Genomic DNA, 19,573 nt, shown 5'->3' on the forward strand with positions numbered 1-19,573 from the left:
TGCTCCATGATTGGCAGATCAGCCAGTGAATTCACATCTGTTAGGCAGCAAATAAACATCATGGAAACCAGGGCAAATTCAGTAAGTAAAATTTCATCTTTTCATTATTATTTTTTTCGAGCAATGAAGGCTATCAGTTCAGGAGAGTGCTAGCTCTCTTAACCATCTAACCGGAAGTCAGTCAGGCGAGAGGGAGCCCCAGAAAGGGTTTGTGGCCAGGCAGGGTGGTCACAGATGAGTAGGGATGCAGCTGCCCCCACGCCGATTGCACACACACTAGCTGCTCAGCAGAGACTTTATGAAGGAGACTTCAGGCAACAGAACAAAAATCTCTGGCTTCCTGCCATATATGCTGGCAGCAAATAAGAGACAACAGAAGGGCACAAGCTTAGGCACAGCACTGCTGAGGGTTGGAGCCTTCCTGGACCTGGGGAGGAGGAACCTGCTGAGTCCAGACAACTCAGGAAGACTGACATCTATCTGGGCCCACCTGCACTTACCCTTTCCTAAATGCAGAAAGCACAAAAGAAGAGTACCAGGAGTATAAAAGGCATGGTATTTTAATGTAGATATTGAAACAAATGATCATAATTACCTTATTTAAAACTATAGCTCTTTGAGAGAGTATGGCTAAGAAAACCCCGAAGTTCTCTCTTTTTGCTTTGCCCAGGAACTATTTAGCCCAGTGACTACATAGCCCTTGGCCCAGACATACTTGTCTGTCATTTACTTCAAAGACTTCAGGGTAGGCAGCGGGATAATGTGGTTGTACACTGATTTTAATCCACACTCTGAGGGCAGCTAAATCACGTTTCCTAGGGGGTGGTTTTTGGCACTGGACAAACCCTCACCAAGAGTCCAAATTCCCAAGGTTGCTTGGGCAAACACTTCAGTCATCTCCCTCTGAATCTGTGCAAGAGGGGTCATTAATGAACACAAGGGCCTTAGATATAATCTATTAATGGTGAACTGAGTGGTGCTCAGGCAATGGGGACTGGCTGGAAATGATGGATGGAAAGCTCTGCCCTGCAGGGTCGAGCACCTGTCCAGCCCAGCAGCATAACAATTTTAAGACAGCTCTTATGACAAAAACTTCATTTGTTCCTGTGTCTGTCACATAACAGAAAATTCTGTCACCTGATCCAAATACAGGGTTAGGAACCCTGCTGCCAGACTATCATAACATTGCCTCAGATGGACCTCCCATATGTTGGTGATTTCAGGAAAGCATGAAAGGGTGGAGACCAGAAGTTGCATTCCAGGTTGTATGACTGCTTTTGTGCTAGCTCGCTATTAAATGTATGTTCATGGAACACAATTTGGTCCAACACGTGCTTTTATTGTATTATGTCACATGGTAGTTAGGTTGTAGATGGGAGAGAAGACGACTCACTCACTTCCTCTACTCATAGCACCTACTATGTGCACAAAAAGAACCTGGGAACTGTGACTGCCCACACTCTGAAGAGAGACCAGTGGTGGGCGCCACTCATCCCACCACTGCCCACCTCTGCTTGTGTTTGTTCTTCCTGAACAAAGAGGGAATTAAAAGGGAAATTTCCCACATGTAAGTCCCCCTCTAGAACAAGGTATTACTATAAAAGTTTTGAAGTTACATTTACTTCTATAATCTCCAAGTTTGTTAGCAAAATGATAAAACAGTACAGACAAGAATGCTATATATATGGGTGACGTGAGGTTGGTGGCTGAACTTTAATTGATCCCACTAACTGCTGACAAGATGAGCACTGTGGGATTCTAGGATGACTAGAGGCACGGCCTCTGAAGGTTAAGTAAGCTGTGAAATGCACGTCCCTTTCAGTAAATAGGATCAGTCAGGCCCTTTGCTTTGGGTTTTGTTTTTAAGCCTTGTCAGATTATATATCAAGGTTTTTTTTTTGAATATATGCCGCAGGTTCTTATTAGTTATCCATTTTATATATATTAGCTTATATATCAAGTTTTGTTGTTTTTCACCAAAAATTATGCAGTGGACTTTGCTGCCAGTGTAGCAATTTACTGAAAATACCTGTGTATGTGTGTTAATTCATTGATTAGCATTCTGTAGTATATAATCATGAATCAATACTCCAGGTCAAGAAAAGAGAAACTTTCATGGAAGACAATAAGAGGGTAAATATTCTCTAAATCATCTTTGTCCTCAAAGATACTACATACAGCCATAGTCCTAAAGAAAATCATTAAGCCAAGCTGGACTTCTTTTCTAATTTTCCCTTTGTTTCAGTCAATACAAGAACTAAGATGGAGTGTAAAGAATAGAATCCTCCTGGAAAAATAAGAGACCTTGACATCATTCCCGTTACCAACCCCAAAATTGCTCTTATAGATTAGAAACAACTTAAAAGTCAAGCAGGGCTTCTCTGGTGGTGCAGTGGTTAAGAATCCACCTGCCAATGCAGGGGACACGGGTTCGAGCCCTGGTCCGGGAAGATCCCACATGCCTTGGAGCAACTAAGCCATGCGCCACAACTACTGAGCCTGTGCTCTAAAGCCCGTGAGCCACAACTACTGAAGCCCACATGCCACAACTACCAAAGCCCACGTGCCTAGAGCCCATGCTCTGCAGCAAAAAGAAGGTGCAGCAATGAGAAGCCCACCCACTGCAACGAAGGGTAGCCCCACTCGCCGCAACTAGAGAAAGCCCACGCGCAGCAACAAAGACCCAATGCAGCCAAAAATAAATAAATAAAATAAATTTAAAAAAAAAAGTCTAGCAGATCTAAGTTCAAATTTCCCTTCTTTCATTGCAGATACCTAACTTCTCTGAACTATGATTTCCTCATCCATCAACAAAACATATTTAATAATATCTACCTTGCAATGTTGTTTTAAGGACTAATACAGATAACAGATAAAGAGCACCTGAAAGAATGCCTAACACATAATCTGTGCTCAATATATGACAGTGTTATTATTTTTCTTATTGACCTTATTTCTGTGAGTAATAATATTGTCATTCATTAGTAGCTTGCCTAGAATGAAGGAAGCAGTAATATCTATAAATAATTCATGACATTCCATGAAATAACAGTCATCTTCATTGCCTGGAAGCAATAAATAAATTAAAATTCTGATTTTCTTCATGATGTGACAAGAATGTGAATGGGATCAAAATATGCTGCCCCCAAATATGCCACTTTGGCATAAAAATTGTTTTGAGCTGAAGGCAATTAAAATGCAGCGAATGTAGAATGTAGAAAGAGATCTCTGCTCTCACCCTATCTGCCTAAAAGTGAAACATAAATTTCCCTTTTTGAAGTTGTTCTCCCTTTCCTCTCCAAAACCAGGAAAAGGAAAACAACCATTATTACTGGAGACAGAAAGATGACACCAAAATCAGTCTGCACAAACAAACCTTACTAAAATAAATTTTATCTTTCATAACTTTCCCCCATATACTTACTTTCCCCCAATATACTTTCCCTAGAAGCCCAAACCCTTTTTCTCCAAAATTTATCACTCTTTGTTTAAACGGTATATGAGATCTCAAGGCTAACTGCTTCTTTAGATCTTTGTTTCCTTTCTATGAAGGGCTCTGTACCCTAAAATTAAACTATTAACATCAAATAAAACGTGTATGCCTTTTCTCCTGTTAACCTTTTTGTCAGTTTCAGTCTAATCTGAACATCTCAATAACAGAAGGTAAACGGTAGATTAAAAGTTTTTTTTTCTTCCCCTACAAATTTGTATATGTTTTGAAACTAAGAACTATTCATCTTAATTTTAGGGGAGACAAGTAAATAAACAGTTTGAAAGAGCACTTAGTGCTATTCCTTTTGAGTTAGATCTTTGCTACACATCCAAGGAGCAGCAGAATCAGCATCACCTGGGAGCTTGATAGAAATGCAAAATTTGAAGGCCTATCCCAGACCTACGGAATCAGAACCTGCATCTTAACAACCTCCAGGGGATTTGTATGCACTTTAAAGTTGGAGGAACACTGGACCCTTACTGTCCATATTCCTCCACTTGCCAGCCAACTCAGAGTGGTGACATTCTATTATTCTGTTTCTAATCAGTAGGAGGTGACTAAGTAAATTATTACAGCATAGAAACTGTTATTTCTTTTTTTAAAACCCAGTTAGAGGCTTGTACAATGTGTAAAAGGCTCGGAATACCCATGGTGCCAAATTCTGGACAAATACATTCTTGTGAATTTAAACATGGTGGAAGAATATTTCCTAATGATTTTTCAAGCTGCCTAAGCCTAACCATGAGCACCTGCCCTTTGTGCTATGGCCAGTGTAGCACAGATACATTTTACATAATATGTTATGGTGAGCTCAAAAAGCAGACTGCCTTACATACACTGCTGATTTGATATTTCCTGACTTTTTGAAATACGAATGCTCAGTAAGTCTGAGGAATACCTTCCTCCATTTCTTAGAAGACTAATTTCATCCACATCACATGTCTATTGTTCACAGTCCTTTTAAAATATTTTCTTTTTTTTTTTTGCTTTAATTGACAAAGACTCTTTTTACCAAAATTTAGTTAGGTTCCTTTGAGCCCTCAACTAAGCCTCAATCTTGACCCCCATCCTTGCTGGGACTGGAGAGCCCAACTTTAGCAAGAATCCTGTTAAGTCAGTTTGGAAAGAATCTCCCACCCAGGATATCTGAGCAAATTCTTCATCTCCCATTCTTGGTATCTAGTCACCCTGGCTTGCCTTCAGCAAGAATCCTAAGTCAGTTCAGCAAGAATCCTCCTCCTCTGGATGTCTCCTCTTATTATTTTCCATCCACTGGCCCCCTCACTCCGCTCACTAGTTCTAAATCCCCAGCTCTCTTCACTATATTGAGAGTTGAGCCTGATCTCTCACTTCTATTACTGTAGTCTTGACATCTTTCATAATAGTTCCAAGTAGTCTTCCTTACCATTTTAACAAGTGTCAGAATAATTTTGTCTTTAACAATACCCTTTTTAAAACTTCTTATTAAGAAGCTGCCAGAAAAAAAAAGAAAAAAAAAGCGACAGCCAGAGCACAGAAACATTGGCAAGAACTGTAGCTTACTCCCTGAGAACTGTAAAGCACTGGGAACAGTGTGTTTGAACCAAGTTTATTTTATTAAAAGTATATTTGAGACTATTTAGCTCAAAACAAAACAAGTTAAGTTATTCAAGGCTGTGATTTTACCCAGAATGCTAGATAGAGATAGTCTAAATAAAATCAAACATCTAAACGATGGTCCAAAGATGTGAAGCCCCCAAATATTAATGATCTATTTCTGTTGGGAGTATAAATAGAAATGAGCCAGCTGAACAGAGGTCCAGTGATCCCGCATTAACTTACCTCTTGGGCAAGTACCCACATCTAAGTTTCACTCATACTGCTCAATTGAAGTCCCAGAAACGAGACAACAGGAGACTCTTCTCACATCCCTCCAAAGGCCATCAAAAGGACAACAGGGTGGTCAATTTCCAAAGGTCCGGGCACTCTACATAATACTGCCCCCATCACATCAAGCATTCTCACTGGGGATAATTTTTATTTTTTAAAAAATATTTACTTATGTATTTATTTAGGCTGTGCCGGGTCTTAGTTGTAGCATGCAGGATCTTTAGTTATGGCATGCAGGCTCCTTTATTTTATTCTATTTTTATAGTTGCAGCATGTGGACTCTTAGTTGCAGCATGCATGTGGGATCTAGTTCCCCAACCAGGGATCAAACCCAGGCCCCCTGCATTGGGAGCACGGAGCTTTACCCACTGGACCACCAGGGAAGTCCCCCACAGGGGATATTTTTTAAAAGACCTCTAAATACTCTCAAGTCTAAAAATTAACAAAATAGGTCAAAGTAGATGTAGTTACTAAAATGTGGATAGACGATAAGACAATTTCAGGCCACTTTTACAGGCATCTCCTTGGTTGAGTGCTTCATTATCCATACCTGTGTTTCCCAGGGCTGCGTTCTATAGAACACTAGCCGATGAGATGTTTTAAAAAAAAAAAAAAAAAAAAAAAAAGGTTCCTTGATCAAATTAACTTGGAAAAGAATGAATGCTCTATCCTCCCTGAAAAGAATCATATGTTCATTAGCATACAAAAGATTCTAAATCATATTAGCATGTAAGGTTCTGAAAAGTTCCGAAGGAAAGGAGCCTGTATAACTTTCTTTAAGCCAGGGTCTTCCCAAATGCAATTGCCACAGAACGTTTTCTTTAAATCCCACACTGTATGGGAATTCCCTGGTGGTCCAGTGGTTAGGAGTCGGCGCTTTCACTGCTGAGGGCCTGGGTTCAGTCCCTGGTCGGAAACTAAGATCCTGGAAGCCGCGTGGCCCAGCCAAAAAATAAAAAGTTTATTTTAAAAATCTCACAATGTGAATTACTCACTGAAAATCGCTGAACCTTATGGTGAGGACTTCATCTTCTTGGAGAAAGAAAAGGAGGAGGAGATGGGAGGGACAGGTGTCTTATATTATCAGTGAAGCTTATTTTAAAAAAAGGATTAAGGTATGGCATTCACAATACTCGTAGACACACAAATACACTACCATCATTACTTCTCATCTCTCCAAAAGTATAGAATAATGAGGAAATTTTGCTTTTCCTTTAAAGGTGGAGAGCCTAGAGGTAGAGTGCAGTCATCCACAAGAACCCCTACTGGTAACAGAGTTAGAAAGTGAGGACAGGCATGGAGGGTGAGAGGCGTTCCGTATGGGGCTGGGACGAGACACCTGCACCTGACAAATCATTCCCATTTATTCAGAAGGATGAAACACAATCACTGAGGGCACTAGAAGACTGGGAGGAGGGCAGGAGAAAGCAAAGAATGAGGAGGGTAACAGAGGCGATCGCTGCACCCATTGTTATTCACCATTTGCTGTTTCCTTGAAGAGATGGGTAACTTGGTGGTTAAGCTCAGGGACTCTGAGTCTGAACCCTGGCTCTGTCACTCTCCAGGTGTGAGGTCTCGGATAAGTCACTTAACCTTCCTGTGCCTCTAGTTTTCTTGCATATAATCATACTTACCTCATAGGGTCGTTGTGAAGTTAGTATGTGTAATTCGATTATGGCAATGCCTGGCACACAGTAAAGTACTAGAGACATATTAGCTATAATCCTTACAGGTATTTCTGCTATAGCTTGATGTATACATCCTGAAAAAAAATTCTATATTCTACAAAACTGTGCTCTAAAAATACAGTCTATGGAGGGCAAAAGAGGAATAGAGGGACTTCTTAAAACCTATGCAACCTGTCATCAGGGCACTACCAAAAACTATAACTGGTATTGCTTGGACTTCCTGGCCAGGCAACTTAGCTGAAAGTTGCCTCAGCAGGTGTTCAAAATGCACAAAGACAATCGAGTAGAAATGTGGACAATACTTCAGTCTGAGCAGGCTGGTAGGTACCAAGAGAATGCAGATGGACACAGGACTCTGGGCCAGAGGGGCTGGCACAGAGGTGATCCCAGGAGGGCAATGCAACCCACCAGGAGTCGTAAGAGGCGTGCGGCCAGGGGTGTGTCCATCTGGGAAGGTAGCCCTTGGTCCAGACACTCGTTTTTAATTTTCACAAAATCCAGCAGAAAGTATCCCTGGTAACAGTGCAATTTATCTATTCCAGGGTCTCCACTGAGAGAAAGAGACAATTAGGAAGCTCACTGTTTCCACACATCTAAGCCACATCCTTTCACCCAGCTTTTTCAGTACTACAGTTAGTTGTTTGCTGTCTGTTTGCCTGAATCCTTTGTCATTCTCAGTTAATTTTCAACTCATGGAGAAAAGAGGAGTAATTATATATTAGCCCCCTGCTTAATACATTTTCCCATTTTAAGATGAGGAAACAGGAAAAAAATCATTAACTTGCCCAACGTCAGGCAGCCGTGCAGAGAGCAAGTTCACGGGCTGTGCCCAGAGAGTGGGTAGCCTGTCTTATTCAATGTATTTGTGGGATTAAGAAACTGAACTGCAAAAACAACACTTGTGTCATTCGGAGCTTAATGTTTAGAAACAAACTAAAATCTTTTTTGAGGTTTGTCTATATACCTTCAACCTAACTCTTCAACACCCAATCAGAAACACAAGTAATATTATACATAGACGCAAATAATCAAAATCAAGCCAGAGCACCTCACCCCCCATGCTACCCCATTCCTCCCACACCGAGCCCCTTCTCAGCACCCGGGCCTCCCATTCTTTTTCCTCACCCGAGCCCCCACCTCTGCACAATTGGTCCTAAACTGAACCCTCCATCACAAGCTCATTATGAACCCATTATCCATCTCTATCAGGTGTTGCTCCTGAATCCACTCTTCTACCTGTAACTCCAATCTTGATCAATCATTTCTCACTATCTCTTAGGCTAGAACTCTTCAGCACCTTCTTGAAATACTACTTCCAGACAGCTGAACTGCTGAATCATGTGGATCTAACCTCTCATTCCTACAGTACTGGCCCTTATCGTCTGTCCCCTGGAGTCTACAACACGCTCCCAACTTATCTCCTGCCTCCCTGCCACCACCTATGGGGTCTTCTACCAATGTGACCGTGCGGGAGCACAACGCTATCCCGCCACCACAGCACGGCAGGCCATACATCATCTGGACAGCCAGTGGACAAGACGTCCACTGTCTACGGGTTCCTCTCCTACCACGTGCCTTAAAATTCCTTAAACATGCCAGATTGGCTCTTAAATTTTTGGTCCTTCAATCATGTGTTTCTGCCTGGAAGACCCCTCCTCGACTCCCAGGCCCCACCTCCTCCAGTTCTACAATCTATATAACCTACTTCCTACTAAACGCCCCCCCACCCCAAGTTTATAAGACTCCATTTAAGAATTATTTCCAGAGGAGTTTCAAGATGGCGGAAGGGTAAGACGCGGAGATAACCTTCCTCCCCACAAATACCTCAGAAATACACCTACATGTGGAACAACTCCTACAGAACACCTACTGAACGCTGGCAGAAAACCTCAGACCTCCCAAAAGGCAAGAAACTCCCCACGTACCTGGAGACAAAAGAATAGGGACGGGACCTGCACCAGTGGGAGGAAGCCGTGAAGGAGGAAACGTTTCCACACACTAGGAAGCCCCTTCGCGGTGGAGACTGCGGGTGGCGGAGGGGGGGAAGCTTCGGAGCCGCGGAGGAGAGCGCAGCCACAGGGGTGCGGAGGGCAAAGCGGAGAGATTCCCGCACAGAGGGTGGGTGCCAACCGGCACTCACCAGCCCTAGAGGCTTGTCTGCTCACCGCCGGGGCGGGCGGGGCTGGGAGCAGGCTCGGGCTTCCGGTGGAGCGCAGGGAGGGGACTGGCGGCGTGAACACAGCCTGAAGGGGTTAGTGCGCTACGGCTGGCTGGGAGGGATTCGGCGGGAAAAGCCTGAACCTGCCGAAGAGGCAAGAGACTTTTTCTTCCCTCTTTGTTTCCTGGTGCGCAAGGAGAGGGGATTAAGAGCGCTGCTTAAAGGAGCTCCAGAGACGGGCGCGAGCCGCGGCTAACAGCGCGGACCCCAGAGACGAGAATGAGACGCTAAGGCCGCTGCTGCCGCCACCAAGAAGCCTGTGTGCGAGGACAGGTCACCATCCACACCCCCCTTCCGGGGAGCCTGTGCAGCCCGCCGCTGCCAGGGTCCCGGGATCCAGGGACAACTTCCCCGGGAGAACGCACGGCGCGCCTCAGGCTGGTGCAACGTCACGCCGGCCTCTGCCACCGCAGGCTTGCCCCGCATCCGTGCCCCTCCCTAGCCCCCGGCCTGAGTGAGCCAGAGACCCCGAATCAGCTGTTCCTTTAGCCCCATCCAGTCTGGGCGGGAACAGACACCGTCAGGCGACCTACAGGCAAAGACAGGGCCAAATCCAAAGCTGAACCCCAGGAGGTGTGAGAACAAAGAAGAGAAAGGGAAATCTCTCCCAGCAGCCTCAGGAACAGCAGATTAAATCTCCACAGTCAACTTGATGTACCCTGCATCTGCGGAATACCTGAATACAACGAATCATCCCAAATTGAGGAGGTGGACTTTGCAGCAAAGATACCTTTTTTTCCCTTTTTCTCTTTTTGTGAGTGAGTATGTGTATGCTTCTGTGTGTGATTTTTGTCTGTATAGCTTTGCTTTCACCATTTGTCCTAGGGTTCTGTCTGTCCGTATTTTTTTTTTTAGTATAGTTTTTAGCACTTGTTATCATTCGTGGATTTGTTTTTTGGTTTGGTTGCTCCTTTCTTTCTTTCTTTTTTTCTCCCTTTTATTCGGAACCATGTGGATGACAGGGTCTTGGTGCTCTGGATGGGTGTCAGGGCTGTGACTCTGAGGTAGGAGAGCCAAGCTCAGGACATTGGTCCACCAAAGACTTCCCAGCTCCATGTAATATCAAACGGCGAAAATCTCCCAGAGATCTCCATCTCAAAACGAAGACCCAGCTCCACTCCATGACCAGCAAGCTGCAGTGCTGGACACCCTATGCCAAACAACTAGCAAGACAGTAACACAACACCACCCATTACCAGAGAGGCTGCCTAAAATCATAATAAGGTCACAGACACCCCAAAACACACCACCACACGTGGTCCTGCCCACCAGCAAGACATCCAGTCTCATCCACCAGAACACAGGCACCAGTCCCCTCCACCAGGAAGCCTACACAACCCACTGAACCAACACTGGGAGAAGACACAAAAAACAACAGGAACTACAAACCAGCAGCCTGCGAAAAGGAGACCCCAAACACAGTAAGTTAAGCAAAATGAGAAGACAGAGAAACACACAGCAGATGAAAGAGCAAGGTAAAAACCCACCAGAATTAACAAACAAAGAGGAAATAGGCAGTCTACCTGAAAAAGAATTCAGAATAATGATAGTAAAGATGATCCAAAATCTTGGAAATAGAACGGAGAAAATACAAGAAATGTTTAACAAGAACCTACAAGAACTAAAGAGCAAACAAACAACAATGAACAACACAATAAATGAAATTTAAAATTCTCTAGAAGGAATCAATAGCAGAATAACTGAGGCAGAAAAACGGATAAGTGACCTGGAAGATAAAACAGTGGATATAACTACTGCAGAGCAGAATAAAGAAAAAACTGAAAAGAATTCAGGACAGTCTCAGAGACCTCTGGGACAACATTAAACGCACCAACATTCGAGTCATAGGGGTCCCAGAAGAAGAAGAGAAAAACAAAGGGACTGAGAAAATATTTGAAGAGATTATAGTTGAAAACTTCCCTAATATGGGAAACGAAATAGTTAATCAAGTGCAGGAAGGGCAGAGAGTTCCATACAGGATAAATCAAAGGAGAAACATGCCAAGTCACATATTAATCAAAACATCAAAAATTAAATACAAAAAAAAAATATTAAAAGCAGCAAGGGAAAAACAATAAAAAACATACAAGAGAATCCCCATAAGGTTAACAGCTGATCTTTCAGCAGAAACTCTGCAAGCCAGAAGGGAGTGGCAGGACATATTTAAAGTGATGTAAGGGAAAAACCTACAACCAAGATTACTCTACCCAGCAAGGATTTCATTCAGATTTGACAGAGAAATTAAAAATTTTCCAGACAAGCAAAAGGTAAGAGAATTCAGCAACACCAAACCACCTTTACAACAAATGCTAAAGAAACTTCTCTAGGCAGGAAACACAAGAGAAGGAAAAACCCTACAAAAACAAACCCAAAACAATTAAGAACATGGTGATAGGAAAATACATATAGATAATTACCTTAAATATAAATGGATTAAATGCTACAACCAAAAGACACAGACTGGCTGAATGCATACAAAAACAAGATCTGTGCATAGGCTGTCTAAAAGAAACCCACTTCAGACCTAGGGACACGTACAGACTGAAAGTGAGGGGATAGAAAAAGATATTCCATGCAAAAGGAAATCAAAAGAAAGCTGGAGTAGCAATTCTCATATCAGACAAAATAGAATTTAGAATAAAGACTATTACAAGAGACAAAGAAGGACACTACATAATGATCAAGGGATCAATTCAAGAAGAAGATATAACAATTGTAAATATTTATGTGCCAAAAACAGGAGCACCTCAATACATAAAGCAAATGCTAACAGCCATAAAAGGGGAAATCGACAGTAACACAATCATAGTAGGGGACTTTAATACCCCATTTCACCAATGGACAGATCATCCAAAATGAAAATAAATAAGGAAACACAAGCTTTAAATGATACATTAAACAAGATGGACTTAACTGATATTTATAGGACATTCCATACAAAAACAACAGAATACACTTTCTTCTCAAGTGCTCATGGAATATTCTGCAGGATAGATCATATATTGGGTCACATATAAAGCTTTGGTAAATTTAAGAAAATTGAAATCGTATCAAGTATCTTTTTCGACCGCAACGCTATGAGACTAGGCATCAATTACAGGAAAAAAAATCTGTAAAAAATACACACACATGGAGGCTAAACAATACACTGCTTAATAACCAGGAGATCACTGAGGAAATCAAAAAATACCTAGAAACAAATGACAATGAAAACACGATGACCCAAAACCTATGGGATGCAGCAAAAGCAGTTCTAAGCGGGAAGTTTATAGCAATACAAAAAAATCCTACCTTAAGAAACAAGAAACATCTCAAATAAACAACCTAACCTTACACCTAAAGCAATTAGAGAAAGAAGAACAAAAATCCACAAAATTAGCAGAAGGAAAGAAATCATAAAGATCAGATCAGAAATAAATGAAAAAGAAATGAAGGAAACAATAGCAAAGAAAAATAAAACTAAAAGCTGGTTCTTTGAGATGACAAACAAAATTGATAAACCACTAGCCAGACTCATCCAGAAAAAAAGGGAGAAGACTCAAATCAATAGAATTAGAAATGAAAAAGAAGAAGTAACAACTGACACTGCAGAAATACAAAGAATCATGAGACATTACTACAAGCAACTATATGCCAATAAAATGCACAGCCTGGAAAAAATGGACAATTCTAAGAAAAGCACAAGCTTCCGAGACTGAACCGGGAAGAAATAGAAAATATGAATAGACCAATCACAAGCACTGAAATTGAAACTGTGATTAAAAATCTTCCAACAAACAAAAGCCCAGGACCAGATGGCTTCACAGGTGAATTCTATCAAACATTTAGAGACGAGCTAACACCTATCCTTCTCAAACTCTTCCAAAATATAGTGGAGGGAGGAACACTCTCAAACTCATTCTATGAGGCCACCATCACCCTGATACCAAAACCAGACAAAGATGTCACAAAGAAAGAAAACTACAGACCAATACCACTGATGAACATAGATGCAAAAATCCTCAACAAAATACTAGCAAACAGAATCCAACAGCACATTAAAAGGATCATACACCATGATCAAGTGGGGTTTATCCCAGGAATACTGTGATTCTTTAATATAGGCAAATCAATCAATGTGATACACCATATTAACAAACTGAAGAATAAAAACCATATGATCATCTCAATAGGTGCAGAAAAAGCTTTTGACAAAATTCAACACCGATTTATGGTAAACACCCTCCAGAAAGTAGACAGAGAGGGAACTTACCTCAACATAATAAATGCCATATATGACAAACCCACAGCCAACATCATTCTTAATGGTGAAAAACTGAAAGCATTTCCACTAAGATCAGGGACAAGACAAGGTTGCCCACTCTCACCACTGTTATTCAACATTGTTTGGAAGTTTTAGCCAAGCAATCAGAGAAGAAAAAGAAATAAAAGGAATCCAAACCAGAAAAGAAGAAGTAAACCTGTCACTGTTTGCAGATGACATGATACAATACATAGAGAATCCTAAAGATGCCACAAGAAAACTACTAGAGCTAATCAGTGAGTTTGGTAAAGTATCAGGATACAAAATTAATGCACAGAAATCTCTTGCATTCTTATACACTAATGATGAAAAATATGAAAGTGAAATTAAGGAAACACTCCCATTTACCATTGCAACAAAAAGAATAAAATGCTTAGGAATAAACCTACCTAAGGAGACAAAAGACCTGTATGCAGAAAACTGTAAGACACTGATGAAAGAAATTAAAGATGATACAAACAGATGGAGATATACCATGTTCTTGGACTGGAAGAATCAACATTGTGAAAACGACTCTACTACCCAAAGCAATCTACAGATTCAGTGCAATCCCTATCAAACTAACACTGGCATTTTTCACAGAACTAGAACAAAAAATTTCACAATTTGTATGGAAACACAAAAGACCCCGAATAGCCAAAGCAATCTTGAGGAAGAAAAACGGAGCTGGAGGAATCAGGCTCCCTGACTTCAGACTATACTACAAAGCTACAGTAATCAAGACAGTATGGTACTAGCACAAAAACAGAAATATAGATCAATGGAACAGGATAGAAAGCCCAGAGATAAACCCACACAATTATGGTCATCTTATCTTTGATAAAGGAGACAAGAATATACAGTGGAGAAAAGACAGCCTCTTCAATAAGTGGTGCTGGAAAACTGAACAGCTACATGTAAAAGAATGAAATTAGAACACTCCCTAACACTATACACAAAAATAAACTCAAAATGGATTAAAGACCTAAATGTAAGGCTAGACACTATCACATTCTTAGAGGAAAACACAGGCAGAACACTCTATGACATAAATCACAGCAAGATCCTTTTTGACCCACCTTCTAAAGAAATGGACATAAAAATAAACAAATGAGACCTAATGAAACTCAAAAGCAAAGGAAACCATAAAGAAGATGAAAAGACAACCCTCAGAATGGGAGAAAACATTTGCAAATGAAGCAACTGACAAAGGATTAATCGCCAAAATTTACAAGCAGCTCATGCAGCTCAATATCAAAAAAACAAACAACCCAATCCAAAAATGGGCAGAAGACCTAAACAGACATTTCTCCAAAGAAGATATACAGATTGCCAACAAACACATGAAAGAATGCTCAATATCATTAATCATTAGAGAACTGCATATCAAAACTACAATGAGATATCATCTCACACTGGTCAGAATGGCCATCATCAAAAAATCTACAAACAATAAATGCTGGAGAGGGTGTGGAGAAAAGGGAAGCCTCTTTCACCGTTGGTGGGAATGTAAATTGATACAGCCACTATGGAGAACAGTATGGAGGTTTCTTAAAAAACTAAAAATAGATCTACCATACGACCCAGCGATCCTATTTCTGGGCATACACCCTGAGAAAACCATAATTCTAAAAGAGTCATGCATATATACACTACCAAACGTAAAATAGATAGCTAGTGGAAAGCAGCCGCGTAGCACAGGGAGATCAGCTCGGTGCTTTGTGACCACCTAGAGAGGTGGGATAGGGAGGGTGGGAGGGAGGGAGATGCAAGAGGGAAGGGTTATGGGGACATATGTATTTGTATAACTGATTCACTTTGTTATAAAGCAGAAACTAACACACCATTGTAAAGCAATTATACTCCAATAAAGATGTTTAAAAAACAACAACAGGACTTCCCTGGTGGCGCAGTGGTTGAGAGTCCGCCTGCCGATGCAGGGGACACGGGTTCGTGCTCCGCTCCGGGAGGATCCCATGTGCCGCAGAGCGGCTGGGCCTGTGAGCCATGGCCACTGAGCCTGCGCGTCCAGAGCCTGTGCTCCACAATGGGAGAGGCCACAACAGTGAGGCCCGCGTACCGCAAAAAAAAAAAAAAAAAAAAAAAGAGTCATGTACCACAATGTTCATTGCAGCTCTGTTTACAATAGCCAGGACATGGAAGCGACCTAAGTGTCCATTAAGAGATGAATGAATAAAGAAGATGTGGCACATACATACAATGGAATACTACTCAGCCATAAATAGAAACAAAACTGAGTTATTTGGAGTGAGGTGGTTGGACGTAGACTCTATCATACAGAGTGAAGTAAGTCAGAAAGAGAAAAACAAATACCGTATGCTAACACATGTATATAGAATCTAAAAAAAAAAAAAAAAGGTCATGAAGAATGTAGGGGCAGGACGGGAATAAGGACGCAGACCTACTAGAGAATGGACTTGGGGACATGGGGAGGGGGAAGGGTAAGCTGGGACAAAGTGAGAGAGCGGTATGGACATATATACACTACCAAATGTAAAATAGATAGCTAGTGGGTAGCAGCCGCATAGCACAGGGAGATCAGCTTGGTGCTTTGTGACCACCTAGAAGGGTGGGATAGGGTGGGAGGGAGGGAGACGCAAGAGGGAAGAGATATGGGAACATATGTATAACTGATTCACTTTGTTATAAAGCAGAAACTAACACACCATTGTAAAGCAATTATACTCCAATAAAGATGTTTAAAAAAAAATCATTTCCATTGTTGTGCCTTTACAAACCCACATTCCCTCCTCCATCCCCCAACTTCTGTAAAAGTGCCCATCCCTTCTTTTTGGTCCCCATTCTTTGTCATATAAAGTTCCACCTTAGTCCTTATAACACTCTTATTGCCCTTATTTCCTTACAGGTACATCTCCGTCTATTACACTCTAGGCTCCCTGAGGACACGTACTGTACCTAAATTGTTTGTTTCTCTGGTGCCTAACATTATTCCTGGCATGTAGCTGTGGGCTATTAAATGCTTGTTTACTGAATGAATAAATGACACGTATGTTTAAGGTATTTATTTCTACACCACTTTGTGGTCATTCCTAGACATGGCACCTTCTCCAGGATCCTGAAATCCTGTGAATTAAGAAACATTCCCAATTTCTCCAAGATTTCCTCCTATTCTTAACAGTTCAAAATATTCATAAAAGATGGAAGACTCAATTGATTAGCTAACTTGTAATAGTTGTTCTACTGTTAAAAGGAAGACTTTTTTAACGACTGAAAGTAAGAACAATAAAAGCTCAAGGAGTCAACCTCTCAAATTGTTCTGTATTTATTAGAAAAAACAACTGTGTGGATGTAAGTAAGACAAAACTTCTGCTTTTAATATTTTCCTTTAGTAAATTAAGTTCCAGTAGATACTTCTAGAGCATCCTTTGGCCTTTCCATCACATATTTTATGCTGTTGTACAAAGTCAATTCAAATTTACCACTATACATCAGAGAGAAACCAGAGTCATTATAAATAAATAACATTTTCTAAGATGAAGGGTCCAGAAAGTGGCTTTAAATATTAAATGTACCCAAATGTTTTCTTTTAAAATCAATAAGCCCAGATGACAACATGTCTTTTCTCCAAATTCCTGCTTAATTCCTTCTGATGCTTTCTTGATTGAGGCCATGTGTTATCTTGAGAGCTTTTTTTTTTCCTGTCAGTATTCCACTCCAATACTCTCACTTAGGATTCAGCAAAGAAAAGGGTCTTATATTCCAACAAGGAATGCATCAGAAGAACTCTAAATTGGATACTTACAAATGCCATGTCATTTACAGAAGTTCTTAACTAGGAAATGGAGACATTTTTTGTTGTTTAATATGTAAAGACTCACATCTTAGCCTGGAAATTTAACCTCAAACATATTAAATAACTCATGTTATTCTAACTTTCTTGACTAATCAGTTCCACTGATTTTTTTGTTGTGTTTAGTCCATACTAGACATGTAGGGAAAGGGAGGGCAGACATAAGAAGTAAAGGAAATCCTCTTGACCTCAATAAAATTAGTTGAAAAAATAAAACAAAAAATAAATAAGTTGAGAATTATAAAATAATAATTTTTAAGTACAATAGCAGAGATGCCAACTAGAGGTACACAAAGAGCCATCTAGGAGAGGTGGACAGTGAATTGGAAATTTAGGAATATAAAGGGTTAGGGGGCTGTCCTTCAAGGAGAAATGTCCACTTGGGGAAAGATGCAATAGGAATGAGCATGGAATGTTCCAAGAACATTATCTTTCTAAAGTGCTGTTTGTAAGCTGGAGTATGTTGTAAAAGAATGTCATGCATTAGGGCAATGAAGAGACACTCGAATGCCAATGTGCATCTAATCCAAAATACCTTGGATTTATAAACATTCTTCTTTAGGAAGCAAACCAGAAGTGAAGGAGAACACTTACAGATTGGACAAATCCATTCGAGGGTGCTAAGGGTCCGTCCTAAGTTAATGGTAGCAATACTGGAGAATGATCAAATTACCGAAGCATTTTAAAGAAAAGGAATGATACTAAAATACTCAACTTTGTGGCATATGAGGGAAGTCAAGTTAAAGGTGGTGAAAAGTTCTAGTGTAACAAGAGCAGTCGGGGAGGAGAGCTGTCTTTGAGGGGAATATGATGAACATGGATGCAGGATGAGAGTGGGAGAGCAGGAAGGAGACTTGTGTGTCAGGGGAGGAGGAGAAATGTTCCTCCCACTCCCGATGTTTCCTCCATGTGGACAGATGTCCAGTAGTGCAACCCCCTCGGCCTTGCTCCATCTCCTCACTCACTTCTCCCCACAGAAGGCTGACTGAGGAACTTGAGAGCAAAAGCTGGACATGTACAGCATCTCTCCTTTTTCTCTTTATCTTTGGGCAGCAATCGCCAGTAGGAAGTGCATCCTGCTGTACACCACCTGTTTAAGTTTTACAGTGGACTAATTTTAGGTCCAGCATTAGGAACTCTATTTCTCCCAAGTATAAGCCACCTTTTCCAGTTGCAACTTTATTAATAATAAAGATGGTATTTTGGTTTCATTTGTCTTACTCCTAGTCTATCCCTTAACTGGCTCATATCTTGGGTGTGGAGGATGAGTGCTAGTCATTGGTCCCCTAAAACCTCAGTAACATCCTTGAGGCAATGAGATCATACACAGCGATGCTAACTTAAGAAATATCAACATATAGGTCAAGGTTAAAGATGAATTCCCTAGGAGCAAGTATAGAGAAATAAGAGCAGAAGATGGCAGACAGAGAGATGAATGACCAAACGAGGGTCACCAGCACATGCTAATGCATTCCAAGTAAAAAGACCAGCATGGGCAAAGTCAGGAAACTATGGGGCAACACAAGGAAAAGGCGATTCACCTTGTTTAACTAAACTATAAAGTCTGTGTAGGGAATGGAAGAAAGGAACAAAGGATAGGCTGTAAAGGTAAGTCAGAGCCAGATTTTAGAAAAATTTAGACATTTCTGCACAGCAATGGGGAAACCTTAAGTATTCTAAACAGATCTATAACTAGACATATGCTTCTTTAAGAAGCATAAACTGGAGGCAGTATATTGACAAGCCTGGAAAGGGGAGAGATGTCATATAAGGAGGAGAGAGAAATCCATACAGGAGTGATAAACCATGTGTGCAGTGGAATGGAGACAGAGAGAGAGAATGGATATAAGAACTATTACCGAATTGAGTGGTCTTAGGCAACTCTTCATTATAGGGGACAAGAAAAAATAGAAAGAGATATTTCAAGACTTCAGAGCTGTATAATACAAAGACCGGTAATGTCACTGAAAGAAATAAAAAAGTTGGGTAGGACACCAAAACTACAGGCAACAAAAGCAAAAATAAGTGGGACTACATCACACTTAAAATCTTCTGCACATCAAAAGAAACAATCAATAGTGTGAAAAAGCAATCTACAGAATGGAAGAAAAAAATTGTAAAGCATATATCTGATAAGGGGTTAATATCCAAAATACATAAGGAAATTTCACAACTCAGCAACAACAAGGAC

At 40.9% G+C, this 19,573-nt stretch overlaps 1 protein-coding gene across 1 annotated transcript in view; it reads left to right on the forward strand.

Annotated features, from left to right (window-relative positions):
• Positions 1 to 8,491: 8,491 nt before the first annotated feature.
• Positions 8,492 to 19,573, forward strand: part of LOC111186131 (uncharacterized) — a 66,024-nt gene continuing 54,942 nt past the window's right edge. The window contains 2 exon segments of the mRNA XM_089911243.1: positions 8,492 to 8,838; positions 16,438 to 16,478. Coding sequence (XP_089767369.1) covers positions 8,492 to 8,838; positions 16,438 to 16,478 — 388 coding nt within the window.

This window comes from Delphinapterus leucas, chromosome 5 (assembly GCF_059928025.1).
Source record: "Delphinapterus leucas isolate spDelLeu-1000000601 "Yukka" chromosome 5, BTC_Dleu_Yukka2, whole genome shotgun sequence".
NCBI lineage: Eukaryota > Metazoa > Chordata > Mammalia > Artiodactyla > Monodontidae > Delphinapterus > Delphinapterus leucas.